This window comes from Pseudophryne corroboree, chromosome 12 (genome assembly GCF_028390025.1).
Source record: "Pseudophryne corroboree isolate aPseCor3 chromosome 12, aPseCor3.hap2, whole genome shotgun sequence".
Lineage (NCBI taxonomy): Eukaryota > Metazoa > Chordata > Amphibia > Anura > Myobatrachidae > Pseudophryne > Pseudophryne corroboree.
The window spans coordinates 79,046,251-79,066,184 of record NC_086455.1 but is presented as its reverse complement, the minus strand read 5'-3'; the positions used below and the strand labels follow the sequence as shown (position 1 = coordinate 79,066,184).

Here is a 19,934-nt window from a genome sequence, read left to right as displayed (position 1 = left end):
ACAGGTAAGTGCTGACTGTTTATTTAACAAACATTGGTGGAAATGTACAAAGCTTGGAGAGAGAGAGTACCAACCAGTCAGCTCCTAATTACCATTTTTCAAACTCAGCCTGTAGAATTACAGTTAGAAGCTGATTGGTAAGTACTTTCTCTCTCTCCAAACTTTGATAAATCTCCCCCATTATTTCGCAACACTAAAGGATCAATGGGGCAGATGTATTAAGCCTGAAGAAGTGATAAAGCAGTGATAAGTGCAAGGTGATAACACACCAGCCAATCGGCTCCAATATGTAATTTGATAGTTAGGAACTGATTGGCTGGTGCGTTATCACCTTGCAGTTATCACTGCTTCACAACTTCTTCAGGCTTAATACATCTGCCCAAATGTATCAAGCAGTGAAAACAGTGGAGTAGTTCCCATAGAAACCAATCTGCATTATGGTAATTATCAAGCACATTCTATAAAATGATAATGCATCTCCCCCTAAGGTTTTTAGTTTGTTCTGTGTGACTTTTTCTCTACGATACTTAAATATATTTGCATACAGACTTTGTGCAATCCATCTTGATCACATGCACACACAATAGCTGACATACATACAGTACATGGAGATCTTCCATAGCAATAATTAGCTTCAAAACAGACATCAGAAAAATGTTCATTTTATGAATAACCCAATTAGTTCACAAGTGGGGTGTATACAACCTATGCAGATGATGGCAGCATATTCAATGCATCATTAAAATGTGGAATCTGCAATTCTTTCTTTTCTTCGCAATATGACCGTTGCTAACAGAAGTACAGTAGTCGTCAAAGTGAGAATTGTGGAAACAAGCTGGTGTATGTATTACACTATGTTGCCAGTGTCTCATCTGGTCTGTGTTTTGTCCAGTCTGCCCACTGATGCACATAGACAAGGCTATAGCTCAAGCCGCAGGCTTTCTACTCTGCTGCAGTGCAGACACGGAAACAGGCAACATAGGTGTCTCTCAGAGTCCAATTAATTAGTACCGCTGATTTGCTTTGCAAATAATAATCTTCTACACAAACGTGTTAATCTTTAATAAATAGTTTTGTTTGTTATGTTCCTGCAAAAAAAATAATTTACTGAAGGTAAATTCTGCCTTAATTGCAATAGGTCAATAAAGAAACTAAAAAACAATGAATTGCTGATAACCACACATAAAAGTAGCTTTTACATTGATATCACTACTAGAAGTGGGTAAATAGAGAAGAGGTTATTTACAGTCTATAGTATCACAGCAGACATGTTTACAGTATAGTATATTGGAAACAGTAGTGAAACCTTAATACCACAAAAGACATTGTACATAAAGGGGGGAAATCAGTGGTTTGTGAGTTGCCGGCATTCTAACCCAACAATTTGTGGCCATAAACTTAACAGATCTTTCTTTGCAACCTACAGAGGTTGCTATACCCGAATTAATTTCAATGACCCCCACGAGCCTAGACTGTAAAGCAGTGATCCGAACAGCAGTGATGCCCCCCCCACCAAGCCCTTTCTCCTTTGTTGTTGTACAGTATTTGCTCGTTATACCCTGTGATGCTTTTTTAGTTTTTAAAGACCTGCCGATTTGCTATTAAATATCTCATTAAACGTGCTAATTTGACTTCCTACAAGGGGCAGCCCTTACCTCTATATCCTGGGGATGTGTCAGCCTGAAATACGCACATGCACAGGATTGCAATCCTACATATGAGCACAAATCAACAAGTGGTCTTCTAAGGCTGCAGCCCCAAGAAGTCGTATTGGCCTGCCATTCTAGCAGGGGCGCAGTATCCCATTGGAGGTGCTTTGTCTGCTAATTGCAGACCGGACTGGCAGTCCCAGAGAAAGAAAACCCTTCCCCCCTGGGATTGCCTGTCTGGCTGCCTGTGATTAACAGGGATCATTTTCATTGAGGAGTCACTGCCATTGCTAGGCAGTCCTTGCAGGTGGCAGATTTTACTGGTGGGCTGCAGCCCTGGAGCGTCTAGGTAAAATATGCCATTGCTTAATACTGAGATTAAGGGCAGTGTGCAGTTCTTTTGAAGGTTAAAGGGCTGCCTCGATGTGTATCAAGATTCCTGTAGAACAGTGCTTCTCAAATCCAGTTCCCAGCACATACTATGGGCGGGATGTATTAAAATACATCGCCGCCCACTGCAGTGATGCTAATCACATAAGTACTACTAACATATGAGATTAACATCACAATGCATCGACAGAGGCCCACCGCGATACCTGTCACCTCCCTGGGGTCTCTCACCTCCCAGACACCGGCAAGCAGGCAGCAGTCAGTCCCGGGCTGCACCACCTCCTCCCTGCAGCCAGAAGGACCTCCGGGGGTTTTACCACATTTTCCCTTTAGTACATACTGCCCTATTAGCCAGGTGTCCTCACAGAATCACAAAAGAAATAATTAGAGCCACACGTAGGGTTGTAGAGACCTTTCCCATCCGTCGGTAAAGCAGGTTAATTACTTAATTAAATGGCATTTTTAAGCGCCGCTTTGAGGCACTGTTCTAGACAAGGGGGAGCCATGTGCCCCTCAGCCACAGTCAGATCTGGGGGGTGCTATCAGCGCAATTCCGCTCCCCTGACAGACATAGGAGACAAGCTAGGTGCCACTGGCTGCCTGTGGATCTTTAAAAATGCATCAGTCAGTAATGAATACACCTGTGCTCCAGCAAGGAGATATGGAAAACGTGCACCTTTAGGGTGTCCTGAGGACCGGGGTTTGAGTAGTACTACTGTAGAGCATTTACTGCCCTGAAGGAGGAATGATGGGAAGAACATGGCTGCCATCTGTTCCCATTACTGGACCTAGAAGCTACTCTAAGGTTACTTTTCTCCGCTTCACTGTAAAATGAAAAAAGCTTCTGATTAAGCTTCGCCCTAGTGACACCATTCAAATGATTCACTTATTTAGCAGAACAGACCTCTTGGAAATTCTATTTGACTGCATAATAACCCAGTGGGCAAAGTAGATTTTCTAAGGAGAAGAGCTCCCATGTAAATGCCATTTCTCAGATGTCTGTTCCCTGAATACGGAGTGGCTATTCCCATTTAATACTGAAACCTCTCCATAGATGAGTATGAGTGTACGGTTTTATGCCCGTTAGATAAACTCTATACTGTTTTCCGTGGCATTTCCTAAGGTAATCTAATGTTTGGCTGGGAAGACTTTTTCACCCGTATCATTAGAAACATATTTAACAATGTTACATATTTATTAGAAGTACAAGTTAATGGCCGTTCTAGAGTGTACAGGCAATAACGAGGGATAGAAAATATTGCTTCATTTACAGAAATAACATTACTTTGATTTAATTAGGAAACGTAAGAACAGAGTAATGAGATTGGTTAGGCAGGACCGCAGGCCTATACGCAATCAATGTAAGAGATTCTATATGCTGGGCCGGCTGTCCATTAATGTACATGGGATGTTCCGCCATAGGGCAGCTCAGCTCCTGAAAACAATTTCCTGGGAACCTGACATATTGATAGATGCCTGCAGCGTATTGTAGGTCTGTAACGTAGGAGACCTAGATGACACCTTGTTACATGTACAAGGTTGAGATTGCATCTTCCCCCCGCCCCACCCACATGTCTTCCTGCATCTGGGTGTCTACAACGCATTCTAATAATCTCTACGTGTTCTATGGACTTTTCTAACATTATCATTCACTTCTTAAATCTGTGACTCTTCTGTGGGAGAAAAAAAAAAAAAAAGATATTCCCCTATGATGCTAATTAATCCTGTAACTGCAGTTTCAAATAATTATCTTTGCTGTATAATCTGAAGAAAAAAACGAAAAAAAAACACCAATATTTGTAAAATCTTTATTTTAGGTGCTGTGCAAATATTTATATGGAGACGTAATACTTTAACACTAAACGGTTGTTTGTTTGATTTTTATTAAATAATGTTTCCAGGCAGGAGGTGTTTAGGAAATGTTGGAATATGTGTTCCACACATCAGACATCCTTTGTGCTTATATACAAAAGCTTGTGCGATGCTTACAGGTCATCGCTGTATACGCTGGGAAGTTGGAAGGAATTTTACTAACCTGAGCAGAGAGAATCGGGAGCACTGGCCGCAGAGGGATAGAAGAGTGATTGACTTACTGATAGCGGTGTGAATACTGTACTTTATGGCAGACAGTGCTGGAATATGAATGAAGGGCACAGTGAGGAGCAATCCATTGATCGTGATTTAGGGTGTTTTTCTTTTTCTTCAGGCTTTACAGGAAGGTTTAAATTACATCTGCAACACAGTTATTACTTGTATAGGACCTTGCCGTTTGCTTAAAGGGAAAGTAAAAAAAATAAAATATTGCAAAATAAATAGTTGAGATTGTTTTATTGCGAGTGGCCGGATAGACTAATTAATCTGTAAAATGTCTCAGGTGCTATTGTTATTATAACTGTTGTTGGCTGTTAGCCGGTGACCAGATGTCTTGTTAGCTGTCAGCAGTTGCAGTGTGTAAGACTGATGTGCATTTTCTGCGTTCTTGGTGTAATAGCACACCTGCATTACACACACTTCCCTCTTATCTACTTGGGCTGTTACTTTATAACCCCCCTCCCCACTTTTTTTTTTAAAACTGCCATTACAGGTTACGTTGCGATGCAGTACATTTATACATGTTCGAGTCCCATTATTATGACCACCAGCTAATAGCCAGAGTAACCGCCATCTGCAGAACAGACAGCAGCTAAATGGGCTGAACTCCCCAGGTTCATTTTGTTGGTGAGCTGCTCCACTGTAGCGTTTCGGTCGGCCCTCACGCACCTTCATAACCAGCGTTCACCTCTCAGATCAATGCCACCTGGTGCTCCGCAGTTTCTACGTCGGTTATTGGCAACGGTGCCATTTGTCCAGTCACAATACACCTTCACCACAGCAGCACGCGAACAGTTTACAAACTGCGCTATTTCAGAAATACTGCCACCCTTGGCCTGAAAGCCGATAATCATTCCTTTGTGTAACCTGGATAAATCGCCCCGTTTACCCATGACAGCAACAAGTGATATGTGTGCAGATGGCCTATTGCACACCTTATATACCCATACCTCCCAACTTCTGTAGACTCCGAAACTGTACCAGGTGCGCCCGAAACTGAAAAGGGGGTGAGGCCTCGGGAGAAGAGGGTGGGGCCTCACTGCACGACCCCCGTTTTAGTCACTTTTGGGTACGTGCCCAGCGCTCACCTCCCCGCACTGTTTAGATGCCATGCGCATGTGCACGCCATCTATTCAGTGATCTCTGGCTGCTTTGCAAAGCAGAGCAGCGGTTATCGGAACATTTGGGAGGTATGTATATATCCACGTGACGTACTACAGTCATAATAATGTGACTCGACAGTGAATAACGTATTTGCTCTTTGTTACTCAGTAGTAGCCTTTCCTATCAATTTGAGAAAGCAGAAAAGAGCAGAAAATACAATGTATGATTCACAGAAACAGAGATAAAGCGTCAGATTCTGGCCCATTTTGTGTCACCACTGACATTACTTTTAATTAGTGGAAAGCGGCAAGTGATGTCACCACAGCAATAGTGATGTACAAAGAACAGGTTCCCGGATTTTCATCATTGTGCACTTTGCTTATTCTCTACATAGTTTCTTTATTTCATGTTCACAGGTTTCATTAAATAGCATGAAAATTAAATCAATGTCTTTTTTCCCTTGTTCTAAAGTTGGTCTGTCCTTGTATTCCTGAACGTCTTTCAGTGATACTCAGACATGTCTACAACTCTACATGAAAGCCTATACACAAGAGTCTTGTATAACCCTCACAAAACCCAGACATTCAGGCTGGAATACGAAATGTTTTACCGGCGGCCGGGATCCTGGCTATCATTATCCCAACAGCGGAATCCCGGCCTCTAGTATGCCGGCAGCAGGTCAAGCGCTAAAAAGCCCTTGTGGGCTCCCTGCCCTCGCCACGCTGCAGGCACTATAGCTCGCTTTGCTCACCGCAGGAACTATTCTCCCTCTATGGGTGTCATGTACACCCACAGAGTGAGAAAGGCCTGTGGCGCCGGTATTCCGGCGGCGGGATTTCACAGCCTGTCGGGATTCTGGCATTGTGACCCCCGGGATCCCAACAGGCGGTCTTGTGATTGCCTCCCATTTAGGCCCATATTCACGTTATTCTGGCACACAGACCCATCCCTGCATCACGTCTATTCACAGCCTTAGCCAAATACTGCATTCTATCTTTAAAGTGAAAATAAATGAAAATCATTTGATGTATTGTGACTTGATTAATATGTTAGTAATCAGCAAATAATTAAATGTTAATGTACAAGACAAAAATGACACATCAAGTGAAGAGTGCTGCCACCTGGCACGCGGTCTTAGTTTCTACAAGTCTGAGCCATTATATATTTCATACAGTTCTGGTCTTGCACAGCGAGGGCACTATTGCTCCCATATACCTCAGATAAGTGTTCTTTAAACTCTGTACTCAAGACACAATTATGGGCCTAATTCATACCTGATCACTGTTGTGCGAATTTGAAAGGCAACCGATTATCGATGGACTGCGCATGTATACGGATTGTAGTGCGCACACGTGAGGCCAAACTGCAAAATAATCCAGCATCTTTTTGATCGCTAGGCGTATGCAGACTGATTGACAGGAAGCGAACGTTTGTGGGTGGTAACTGGCAGTTTACTGGGAGTGTCAGGAAAAACACAGGCGTTCTCAAGCGTTTTCAGGGCGGGTGCGTGACGTCAGCTCCGGCCCCGATCAGCCTGACTCTATCGCTCTGTAGGAGTAGGTCCTGGGCTACGCACAGACTGCACAGACTGGGAAAAATCATTCGATGGTGAGTGAGTTGCGAATGAATTTGCAGCTGACCGGCATGTGCAAAGCTTTTCGCAGGACGTATGAAGACTTGCACGGGGCGGGTATCCACTCGATCTGGGCGGCGACTATCTGATCGCAGACCTCTGCAAACTAGCAGAGGAACGGTCAGGTGTGAATTAGGGCCCTATGCTGGGTGCACTATCCAATTATCGGGGCGATCAGCCAATTGGTTGGTTGGCCCAATAATTGGATATTGAGAGTATGAAGGTGTTTGAAGCTGATTAACTTCCTCAAACACTCCTGCAATGGTCCGATTGTTCCCGACCTCCCAATGTTGTTCAAGAGATAAAAGTACACCCTGAGCAGGAAGCTGCTTAGTGTGAATGGGTGTGCAACGATCCGATAATCGCTCTGTCTGATCTGAGCATTTATTGGATCAGTGACACCAATCGGGTAGTATGTACCTGAATTAACAATCCAGGTTTTAAGGATAGCCATTCTTGATCACAGATAGTTCAATCAAAATGACTGGGGTACTTATTCATCTGTGCAGATCCTTAACTCATCTGTATGGCAATCCTTAAAACCTGGACTGTTAGTTGAAGACCACGTTTGAGAAGCACTGTCCCAGATAATATTTCATAGGGTTTACACAAAATACTGTATCTCTTTTTAAAGCCAACAGTTCATCCTCCAATACAGTATAATAATATTGCAGTACATTGCCTCATTCCATTGCAGAATTATTCCAAATCCGACAACACTGTGCCTATTTCGTGAGCAGTTAGTAATAACCCTTTCACACTGAAAACCCGGGTCCAACTTGGGTTATTCAATACAGTTTGAAGCCAGGCTGGACCTGTGTAATTGCTGGGTCAACAATACTGTTTGGTCTGCCGTCGCTTGGAGAGGACATCATATCCAAGCGCAGCTGATCAGCCTCTCTGGTCCTTTTAGCGTGACTGCTCTGCTAACCAGGGTTGCGCCTTCAAACTGCAACCTACCTGGGTCGGTCCTGGATTTGACCTGGGAGACACTTTCTCACCAAGCCAAGGCCCGGGTTGCTCCAGCAATATAACAGGTCAAAAGCTTGGTGTGAAAGGGGTATAGGGGGAGGGTTGTCCAGGCTTTTGGCCTAGTTGGTTACATAATTTCCTGCAGTTGTGCAGCCTACATATAAGAAGCTGATTCTGAGTCATACGCTGCTTGATCACTTCAGCGCCTTTTGCCGTATCCGTGTCTGTGACTATATGATAATGCTCAGGGGAGTATCAGGAGAGAAGGAGGCCCGTGTGCAGGATCTGTCTCAGCCCCCTCCTCTCTAGCCTGCAGCGCTGTAGACTCTGGGCACTAAGGTCATTAGGGGACCCTAGCGCTGTCCCAGAGTCTAGTGTGCATGCACAGGACAATGAGAAAATGGCACGGTGGCCATTTTCCCAAAGATTTTCTTATTGCGCATGTGCAAGATGCCAGGAAAATGGGCGCCATACCATTGTCCTGGTGATTCCAGCTGCACTGCTGATGCGGGACTCTGGAGAGTATTGGGGAAAAATGGGTGCAGGGTTTGCGGTGTTGCCCCCCCTGAAACCCCAGGGGCGTGTGTACACTGCCAACACTGCACCTATTATAAGTACGCAGCTGATAATGCTAGTATTAGCCCTTCTCCTGGTGTACATATGACTGTTGAAGGAATGAGACGCCCACTTTAAGCATCTTCAGACATTATAATGCCACTTGGCGCATCTTTAGACGCCCTCATTGTTAGCACCATCAAAACATGCCCCAGCCTCATAGCAGGTGCAGAGTATGGCCTCCAACATGAGCGATTAAGCGACCTTCCCATAAGATGGACCATATCTGTGAGTCTGAATAGCCACCGCCCCCTTTTCTAATACTGTGAGTCTCTGTGCGTACATACCGTGGGATGCTTGTGCTGTTAGAGTTTGAAGGTTTTTTGAGCACACAGAAATGTCTCAACACCGTGAACATCGGTATTACAGAATGTAACTCAGAATCAGGCTCAATGAGAGTACGTGCTGACAGTCGGATGTCCTGTCTCTGCCTGTAGGCTTGGTGGTCTGTGACGTGGGCTAGTGTTTGTATTTTTTACTGTAGAATGAATTGTATTTCAGTATTTTTAAAATGTAGGAGGTCATTTATCAATGCTCGGAGAGCGATAAAATTGTGAGATAAAGTACCAGCCATTCAGCTTCCGCCTTACATTTTACAGGCTCTGTTTGAAAAATGTCAGGAGCTGTTTTGTACTTTATCTCTCACAATATTATCTCTCTGTAAGCTTTAATACATATGCCCTTAGTCTATTGTCTTAACCCTAGTAAGCACAGACTGTACCTACTGAATAAAACCAGTTGCTGAACTAGTCTGTTTTCTGGAGGTACCAACTATTTACCCCAGAAAAAAGTAAGATAAAGAAAACACATTCTCTATAGATTGAAAATGGTTTCCATTGTTTAATTCATGTTGTATACAGTTCTAAATGTCCTGTAGATCTTACAGGAAAGCATGTATGTATGTATCTCTTACATAGTTCCATAGTATCCTTAAAAACACTAAGGGCTTATGAAATATCCCGCGGCTGCAGGCTGTGCGGGAATTTCCGGCAGCTGCAGGCTATTGCATAAGCCCCCAAGTATTTAATTCTAGATGAAGAACTGCAGTCATAGGGCTCAATTCAGTTCAGTGAGAATTGAATAGCGCCAAGAAGGAGCTGCCAGAGGTATTCAATTCAGCGTACTGTAATGCCCGACTAGAGGATTTCTTCTCGTGCCCCTCCCGGGGTGCGAGTAGAAATCCGACAAAACTACTGGCATTATTCTGTTTTCTGCCCTTAGCACACCAGAAACAGCATCGCACCAGGCACTGTTTAAGGCGTGATAACAGTCATTCTCCTGTACAACAGTGCGCTGAATTGAATAGCTCTGGGAGCTCTTTCCTGTTGCTATTCAGCTATTCAATTTGCACTGACTTAAATCGAGCCCATATTTTGATAACACCACATTTCAATCATTGCCCCATCAATTACCGAAGATGATTTACAATCTGTAATAGCCAGGCATTGTTAACTGCATTTAATCTCTTTCTTTCATCTTTACAAACCAGTGCAATACAGCGTCTCTATTTAAAATAAAATGAAATATTGCATCTTCCCACAAACGAGATGCAAAATGAGCACAAAAAATAGTCTTGGAAAATATTAATATATTTTTTTTTTTTTTAAACAATGACTTCCCTGCTTTGAAATTTAAAATACACAAATATTATTTGTTTGTTTGTTTGTTTTTTAAATAGTTTTTCAGATTCATTGTTCTTCATTCAGTGGTCTCATAGCTATAATCTCAAACAATAATAGACAAATGGTGTCACTATAGTAACTCATGAAAAGTACAATCTTTTCTGGCAACCAGTAATGGTTGCCGTATATGATTTTATAGTGGCCAAACTCCATGTGTAATCTACTTCCCAACTTTCTGTGTCAGGGAATTAGCAAAATTCTTAATCCTAAAGTAGTACTGTTATTATATCAGCAGCAGACAATATCTCACAGTAATTTATGGTACATTTCAACAGGTTATGTAGATTAGTTTTGCTACTGGCCAGTGATAAATAACTGCTGCTGTTCCATTTTGCAGCTGTGACATACACACCAACCAACCTGATGCGCAACGGCAGTTTATCATTCACATCCGCGTACTGATGTCAAGACCGCTACAAAATTAGAAAAACAACATAGTAAACCTGCAACAAAAAAAAGCCCCTAAAGCACAGAATTACTTATTTTACATGTGTACAGGACAGAATTTTTTTATCTAAAAAAAACAAAAAAGTTAAAAAAGGAAATCACCAGTCCTTATTTTGCATAAGTGCTTTCTCTCCATTCAACGTGATCTTTCTTGTCGCCATAAACTGCAGGAAAACAAGTACTGTGCAACCGTAGCGCTGGGTATCTTGTGTTTATGTTTAAATATTGTAATAAATAAGTAGACGTCTGCGGGGTATTTTTTTTTCCTTTTTTTTTGTAGTCTTTTCTTAAATTTACACGAACTACAGCTGGGTGTCAAACACAGCATCTAAGCTAAAAAATATATATATGTATAAAATGAAAACTCAAAAATCTTCAGCAGAAGCTAGTTTGCCATATTGCACAGGCAAGAGTTTGTCTTTCAGGTGCAGGGTGGTGGGGTTATTTTGTTGTTGTCAGAACCGATGTAAATTGCTTTTGTTGAGGAAGTAGATGATCATCGAAGGGCATGGGGAACTGTAAGGGAACAAAAATAACACATTAAATGCTACAATTCCAAAGAATAAAAAAATGACATGCAGAATATACTGAAATATTTTGCATATCCAACAATATACAGTACATGAGAATGCAGTTCATTAGGAAAAAGTGACGTCCTTTTTGGTTAGTCTGTTTTTTTGGTTCCCACAGATAGCTGTGTTAGAACAAAGCACTAAATACACTATACACAGATACACAAAATGTGACGGCCGATCTGAACCAGTTGGCCCATCTAGTCTGCCCTAAAACACATAAATATGCACACACTTACACTAGAGGTATATATATTATATTATGAAATAAATATATATATTTATATATATATATATTTATTTTATCAGGAGCTAATTAACCTACCAGTATGTTTTTGGGGTGTGGGAGGAAGCCAGAGTACCCGGAGGATGGCAGTACCCAGCCATCAGCGTAATACTGATATGAGGCAAATGGTTTCCTTCTTTTGTACACGTGAGAGTCGGGTGTGTGGTATGGAAGGTAGATAGTAACTAGGTCGACAGTGTCTAGGTCGACCACTATTGGTCGACAGCAACGAGGTCAACAGGGTCTTTAGGTCGACATGGTCTAGGTCGACAGGTCAAAAAGTCGACATGAGTTTTTGTGGGGTTTTTTAATGTCATTTTCTTCGTAGAGTGACCGGGAACCCCAATTAGTGCCCCATGTCCCCTTGCGCAAGGTGATCGCTCGGTTACCCCTTCGCTCGGCACAGATTACCGTACCAATCGTAGTCCATGTGGATCGTTAAGTATGAAAATGTTCAAAAAGAAAAAAATTGTGAAAAACTCATGTCGACCTTTTGACCTGTCGACCTAGAGACCCTGTCGACCTAGTTACTGTCGACCAATAGTTGTCGACCTAGAGACCGGATCCCGAGAGTCGGTAAGGCCAAGCAGCCAGATTTCAGACACTGCATGTGTGGTCTAAACAGCTTGCGAATGAGCAGAAAAACAGTCAATAGATTTCAGACTGTGCACGTGAAGTAAAAACTTTGACTACTGTGAAGACGAATTCCGACTTTGCAAGATCGCACACATCCATAGATGGTGCTATATTTCGAACAGATGGGAAGGTGACTATAATTACCAGAGCTGTATTGCTACATATGGGACTGCAGGAATATGGCCAGCATAAGGAGATACAATCATTAATGCTTCCTAGAGCTCTTATAAATAGTCCACTTAGACACAGAATTCGTTGTTGTGCAAATAGGGTGTAGTACGGCTGACCGGCGGTCAGGAGACTGCCGGTCAGCTTACCGACGCCAGGATCCCGGCGGGGAGGGGCGAGTGCAGCAAGCCCCTTGCGGGCTCGGTGGCGACCTGCGGTCGCCACGGGTTCTATTCCCACTCTATGGGTGTCGTGGACACCCACGAGTGGAAATAGTCCCTGTTGGTCGGCATGCCGACCATCGGGATAGTGAGCAGTCAGGATGGTGGAGGAGGTCATGTGACTGTCGGTCAGCTGACCAGCAGTCACATGAATACCACCCGTGCAAATATAAGGTATAGAATGACCAGCTTCAGTCTAGTAAGATAAGAAAATATATTTGGATGCAAAAAATGTCCCATGATGTGTCTGTGTGTAGGTGACTGTGTACTGGATATAGATCAGGTCACTGGTAAGGTGAAATACTTGTGATATTTATTGAAGAATGGAAAACGTATAAAATAAAATAAAAATTGGTGATAGTTATTTTTATATTTTATTTATTTCATATTAACGTACCATGTATATGGTTTTAAAATAAAAGTAGTAGTAATAATAATAATAATAATAAAATAATGGGATACGATACAGGTTAAAAAACGAAAAACTTAGACTGCAGTCACCTGAGTTGCTGTGACATCACTAGCCTGGTCCCTGTGTATAGTATGACACCACCAAAGGAAACTGCGTTTCTCCACAATAAGGTTATCAAGTTGTCAATCACTCCCACTCTATCAATCCCTTCTAACATACAAACATTCTGCAGCTGACAGAGAGCATGACCATAAACCCCTCCATTACTTCATGTATATTATTGTGTATGTGACTCCATAATATACAGATTATTCAGAAACAATATTTGATGCAGAGATTAGGGGGGGGGGGGGGGGGGGGCAGATGTATAATGTGCAGAGAGATTTAGATGCAAACCTCCCAACTTCTTGTGTCCATTAGTCGAGTTGAAGGAGGGGTGGCTTTGGCTAAGTGGGCGTGGCCTCGTGGCACTGAATAGATACTGTGCGCGTGCGCAAGCCATCTACTCAGGAATCAGCACTAGGTGATTACAGGCTCCCCTAACTCCTCCCCCCATCACCTGCAGGATACTGCGGCCCACGGGTGGGACAGCTGGACAGTGGCTAATTAGCGGGACTGCCCCACTGGAATCGGGGAAAGTTGGGAGGTATGTAGATGTGAAAGGGGTGCGTTCAACCTAAAATCTAAATTGTAGTGTAAAAATAAAGCTGTGCTCCACTGTGGTCTACAGTACATGCACTGTACTTGCAACTCTTGCATTGTAACATTGATTGTTCAAGATACTGTACACAGTTACTTTTTTTTGTTTGTTTTTGCTTTGTTCCCAGCTCTGGTATATTTACTAAAGATTCTGTCTATTATTTTCTAGGATGCAATAGAGAAATGACAGAAATAATCTGATTAGTTGCTATGGGCAACATCACCACTTTTAATTTTTAGAAGCTTTAGTAAATTTACCCCTCAGAATCCACCACATAGTGCCTCATTCCTCAGTGAGGATATGAGTATCTACTAAGGCAGGGGTGGGGAACCTTTTTTCTACCAAGGGCAATTTGGATATTTATAAAATCCTTCAGGGGCCATACAAAAATTATCAACTTAAAAATTACCCTGCCCCCCAGTAGTTATGCCCCTCAGAGGTACTGAGTGCGCGCACCTTTGCGCAAAAACAAAATGGGTGTGGCCAATTAAATGGGACGTGATACACATATGCCCCCAATAGTGCAGTGCCAGATACACAAATGCCCCCACAGTGCCAGATACACAAATGCCTCCCCTCACCCCACTGTGCTGCTCAGCGCTGCTGCTCCGTCCGGCGGCGGCGTGTCTCAGCTGTCAGGGGTCAGGGCAGGTAGGAGAGCGCGGCTATGTCGGGCGGAGGCGTATAGGACCTCAAACCAGCCGCCGGTTCGTGAGCCAATCAGAGCTCGCGGACTGGCAGCGGTGGCCCCTGATTGGCTCACGAACTGGCAGCTGGTTTGAGATCCACCCGCCGCTGCCGCCGGACATATAGCTGCGCTCTCCTCCCTGCCCTGACAGCTGAGACACGCTGCCGGACTGGGCGGCGGCGTGTCTAGCTGACACACAAGCGGGTGAGCCGGAACAAACCGCTTTGCGGGCCTTATACGGCCCGCGGGCCAGAGGTTCCCCACCCCTATACTAAGGTGTTAAGCAGGAATATTGGTTTCTCCCAGAAAATGAGTAATTTGGGGGTTATAAAAATCGCAATGCAATGCAACCACACTATTTCCCTGTCATCCATTATCTCAGTCACCCTCTCTGTCACCAACTGTCTCCTGTCACCCACTACATCAGTTACCCTGTCCTAGTCATCCATTATTTCAGTCACCCTCTCCTTGTCTCCCTGTCAACCACGGTTCCGGTATGAAAGATAGATAGTGTCTAGTTAGACAGTCAATAGATAGACACCATATGTTAGACAGACATTAGACCGACATGGTCAAAAGGTCGACAGGTCAAAAGGTCGACAGGGTCAAAAGGTCGACATGAAAAAGGTAGACACCATGTTTTTTGCATTTTTGTGGTTTGTGTAGATAGTTTTGTCATCTGGGACCCCCAACTGTAGAAAGGCATACCCTCGCGGGGCTCGCTTCGCTCGTCACGCTTCGGGCACGGTGGCTCGCTGCGCTCGCCACAAGGTTTATAACCAACTCTATGCCGACATGGATAGAGAAAGTAAGAAATAATCCAAAAACATGTTACATTAAAAGAAACATTTGTCTATCTTTTTTATGTCGACCATTATCAGGTCGACCTTTTGACCCTGTCGACCTTTTGACCCTGTCGACCTAATGTCTGTTTAATATATGGTGTCTATCTATTGACTGTCTAACTAGACACTGTCTATCTATCAAACGGATAGGGTCAACCACTACATCACTTACCCTGTCCTTGTCACTCTCTCCTTGTCTTCCTGTCCCCCAGTGCCTCCCCATTCACCTACTATCTCCCTGTCATCCTCATCCTGTCACCCACTATCTCACGGTCTCCCTCTCCCTGTCATCCACTATTTCAATCACCCTCTCCTTGTCACCCACAGTCTCCCTGTCACCCTCTCCTTGTCACCCACAGTCTCCCTGTCACCCTCTCCTTGTCACCCACAGTCTCCCTGTCACCCTTTCCATGTCACCCACTGCCTCCCTGTCACCATCTCCTTGTCACCCACTGCCTCCCTGTGAGTGTCACCCACTGTCTCCCTGTCACCATCTCCTTGTCACCCACTGTTTCCTTGTTACCCACTATCTGTCACCCAATGTCTCCCAGTTACCCCTCTCCGTGTCACCCTCTCCCTGTCATCCACTACCTCAGTAACCCTCTCCTTGTCACCCACTGTCTCCTGTCACCCACTACATCAGTTACCCTGTCCTTGTCATCCACTATGTCAGTCACCTTCTCCTTGTCACCCACTGCCTCCCCAGTCACATACTATCTCCCTGTCGTCCTCATCCTGTCACCCACTGTCTCCCTCTCCCTTGTCACCCACTATCTCACTCGCCCACTGTCTCTGTCACCATCTCCTTGTCACCCACAGTCTCCCTGTTACTCACTATCTGTCACTGTCTCCTTGTCACCCTTTCCATGTAACGCACTGTCTCCCAGTCACCCTCTCTGTGTCACCCACTATCTCCCTGTAACCCACTGCTTCCCAGTCACCCACCGTTTGCCCTGTCATCCATTATCTCAGACACACTCTCCTTGTCACCCACTATCTCCCGGTCATCCACTATCTCAGTCACCATCTCCTTGTCACCCTCTCTGCGTCACCCACTATCTCCCTGTAACCCACTGCCTCCCAGTCACCCACTGTTGCCCTGTCATCTACTATCTCCCCGTCACCCACTATCTGCCACTGTCTCCCTGACACCCAATGTCTCCCTGTTATCCACTATCTGTCACAATTTCCTTGTCACCCTTTACATGTCACCCACTATCTCAGTCACCTTGTCCTTTTCACCCAATATCTGTCAACCTCTCCTTGTCACCCAGTCTCTCTCTCACCCACTGTCTCCTTTTTCCTGTTACCCACTATCTCCATGTTATCCACTGCCTCCCCAGTCACCTACTGTCTTCCTGTCATCTTCACTCTTCAGTCACCACCTGCCTCTCAGTCACCCACTGCCTATCTTGCAATTTCCGCCACTGCATACGGCAGTACCACAAAGTGGCCAAAATGCCATGAACATTTACACTTTATCATATGCTGGATGCAAACATTTTGTATGTGTAAGCAGTACAAGCACTAAGGTTTTCTAAACTGATTTATAGGATACATTAGGAGCACTGGTGGGGAGGGAAAAGCCACAACAATAACATTCTAACTGTTGTGTTTTTCCTAACAATTGTATTAGAAACATTACATCCCAACTGTCCGCCTCCTCATTTGTGGGCTCTGTCCCTAACATGACAGCCAAGACTGCAGGGGCAATGTGCCACACAACACAGTGAGCAGGTGGCAATGCAGGAGCAGCCTTAGGGGATGGGAATTGGCTAGCGTGTCAATGCCACCCTTACATTTCATCAGTGAAATTGTACCACTTAAAAAGCGCCAATGCTGGGGCTATGGAAAATCAGCTGCTTATACCGTAGTTTATGGAATGCTACTGGTTATAGTTTTCTGAAATATTAAAGTGTGTTTTTATGACATTAACCAAGGTACAATCTGCCCATTAGATACTGGGTATGAAAACTGACTGTGAAACTTGAAAAAGCACTACAGTATTTATTTTTTACCATGTGTCAATAAAGGATATAAAAATTATGGAAATAATTCCAATTTTCCGGCTATACTGTTCCGGTCAGGATCCTGGCACTCGAAATACCGATGCTGGAATCCTAACACTGTTTAGAATGACACCTGGGATCCCAAACGAGACACCAACGGGCTGCCGGACAGGTTAGCCGTGAAGGGGGTGGGGTTAGGTTTAGGCGGCGGGTTAGGTTTAGGCACCACCGGGGAGGGTTAGGGTTAGGCTACGGGGGGGGGGGGGGGGTTAAGTTTAAGCTGCTGGGTGGGGGTGGTGTGGGGGGTTAGGGGGCTGTTGGGGGAAGGTAAATATACTTACATTTCCCCTGTCTGGATTCTCACAGTCAGTATGTCTTGAGAGGTTTATAAACTGCCAATGATTTAGAAACCCTTTTCCTTAAAATGCTTTAGTTAAGAACTGCAATCATTGACGCACCTTTCATTCATTAGATTTAGTGGGAGCCTTTAAAAATGTTGGGGCCCTGGACTGAGAATTCTAGAATGAATCATTTGTCTTTATTTCTCATAAATCATGAGACAATCTAAATGAATCTTTGCATTATTAGAAACTGCTTACACCTGCCATGCTTTTCACTGGTAGGACAGTGCTTAATAACTAAGGGGCATATTTCATGGAGTGTGATTATTTTCAACGGGATTTAAAGCAGCAAATTTTTTTACCCAGCTCTTTAGATTGGAAAATATATATACAAAAAACGCTATCTTTTTCCTTTTAAAACAATTGCTGTACCGAGAACTTCTAATATTCAACAGCAAATACGGTACTGTACATTCCTTCCTCCTATGTCTGTCTATTACCCAGTTTTGTCCTATACTGTAACTATTGTTCCAATTGTAAAGTGCAACGGAATATGCTGCGCTATATAAGAAATTGTTAATAAATAAAGGTACATGCTCCAGTGGGAATACGATTGTACACAGTTTGTCTGTAAGATGTATCCCGAAATATGTGAAGGCCTTTCAATACTCCGCATGCTAGTGCTTGTGGTTCTCCAAGTATCGGCATATGGGGAGGCTTACTGGGACCTGTAATCCTCCTGTATAAGAAAATATTATTTGCAAACTAAAACCTATTGAATGCTATCAACTCTGCATCCACAGCCCAGGGGTGTTGGGGATAGCCCCGGGGTTCAACCAAGGCCTTGGGTGCACTAGAAGGGGGAACCCCTTTATTGGGAAGTCCCCACTGCCCCAGGAATTTCCCAGCCTTGGCTGACCCGGGTGTTCTTTAGGAGTTAATGCTTCGGCCACAGGACTCTGCCAAGTGTGTTCCCTGGCTGTGGCATTAACCCCTGCTAGTGGTGGCCGGAGCTGGTTCTTAAAAATACGTCATTTTTCCCAATATTTTTAAAACCAGGGCCAGCTCCTAGAGCCTGGTGCTGGTTCAATAAATACACGGGAACCCTACATAATTGTTTCCCTGTATTTTTTTTTTTTTTTTAATCAGTACCGATCAATGAGCCCGGGGCTGGTTATGCTTTGTTGGGGAGGGGACCCCACACTATTTTTTTCTGTTTTTGTAACACTTTCTTTACTTTAACACAGAGAAGCAGTGCACAGGTCACAATGATCTGTGCAGGCTTCTATAAACACACTGCTCAGGGGAACATCTATTTCTAAAGCGTATATAGCAGGCCCGGCCAACCTGTGGCTCTCCAGCTGTTGTAAAACTACAAGTCTGTCAAAGTCGAAAAATATTGCAGTACACACATCACGTACAAACTACACACAGATGGCCTCCCTGCGTGCACTTGTTCTGTCGTGCGTGCGCATATCCGCAATTTGCGTATGGTCGCTCCCGCGGTCCTGCGCATTAGCGCGTGGTATGAGTATTTACGGTAGAGTTTGTGAGCGCACGGAAGGCTATCAAAACACATTACATATTTAATCCAAATAGTGCACAATGTACACATAGTATCCCTGCACCACATCAGAAAGTAACAACAGTTTAAATGGTAACAGAACAAAGGGATTCACCTTTACATAATAGGAGGGGACAGAACAAGGTCATAAGGTGGTGTTTGGTATACAGCTGAAGGGTATTTTAAGGGTAACATTCCGGTGTTGGTTTGAGAAAGATTGCATGTTCCTGCGGATAGTTATGTGCAGGAGCAGAATATAGATATAAACTGTATTTACTGTACATTATGTATGTGGCGGGAATCCAGAGGAGACCACCCACAAGAGCAGTTGGGAAAGACATCGCCTACCTATTCAAACCGACCTATGACCTCTCCTGTACTGTAAATGTGCATTCCTGTGTCCAATGGACAAAGAGATTACAGTATCTATTGTATTGCTTTTTGGAAGTATTGTATAAAGAGAGCTGCTGCAGGCCTGGTCTGATACAAGACTCACAAAGTTATCTATCAGATGACCGAGGACCGGGACGGGAAGCGCAAGCGAATCTACTCACGTAGGTACCATTGAATGTAGCCATTTACTCTGTTATATTATATTGTATTGTATGTATTGTAACCCCCCTTTTAGCAATAATCCACTGTGGTGTCGGAACCCAGCGGTAAAATCACACTTGGTGTCGTGTCTTCATTACCCTGCTAAGGTTTAAAGCGTATTTTCATTGCATTGCATAACTGTTCAGGGTTTGTGGTCTATCTCTGGGTGTGTACGCGCTGTGAATACTTTGTACCGTCAGCGCAGCGTTTGTACGCAAAGTCCGTACGCAAATAGCGTACAAAGTGCGCAGAGTGTGTGTTAAGTACAGCGGCCGCAGCGGCTCTATGGTAAAGTGTATTTAAGGTGTGTTTAAG

At 44.0% G+C, this 19,934-nt stretch overlaps 1 protein-coding gene across 6 annotated transcripts in view; it reads right to left on the bottom strand.

Annotated features, from left to right (window-relative positions):
* Window positions 1-19,934, bottom strand: part of DPF3 (double PHD fingers 3) — a 496,528-nt gene that overhangs the window by 27,083 nt on the left and 449,511 nt on the right. For 2 of the 6 annotated variants that reach the window (XM_063947692.1, XM_063947691.1), the window contains one exon: window positions 360-11,099. The exons of 3 other annotated variants lie outside the window; for them this stretch is intronic. In XM_063947692.1, the coding sequence (XP_063803762.1) occupies window positions 11,080-11,099 (20 nt within the window). In that variant the 3' untranslated portion in view covers window positions 360-11,079. Of the gene's footprint in view, window positions 1-359; window positions 11,100-19,934 lie in introns of those variants that run through there. One more of the 6 variants, XR_010190465.1, reaches the window with a different exon arrangement.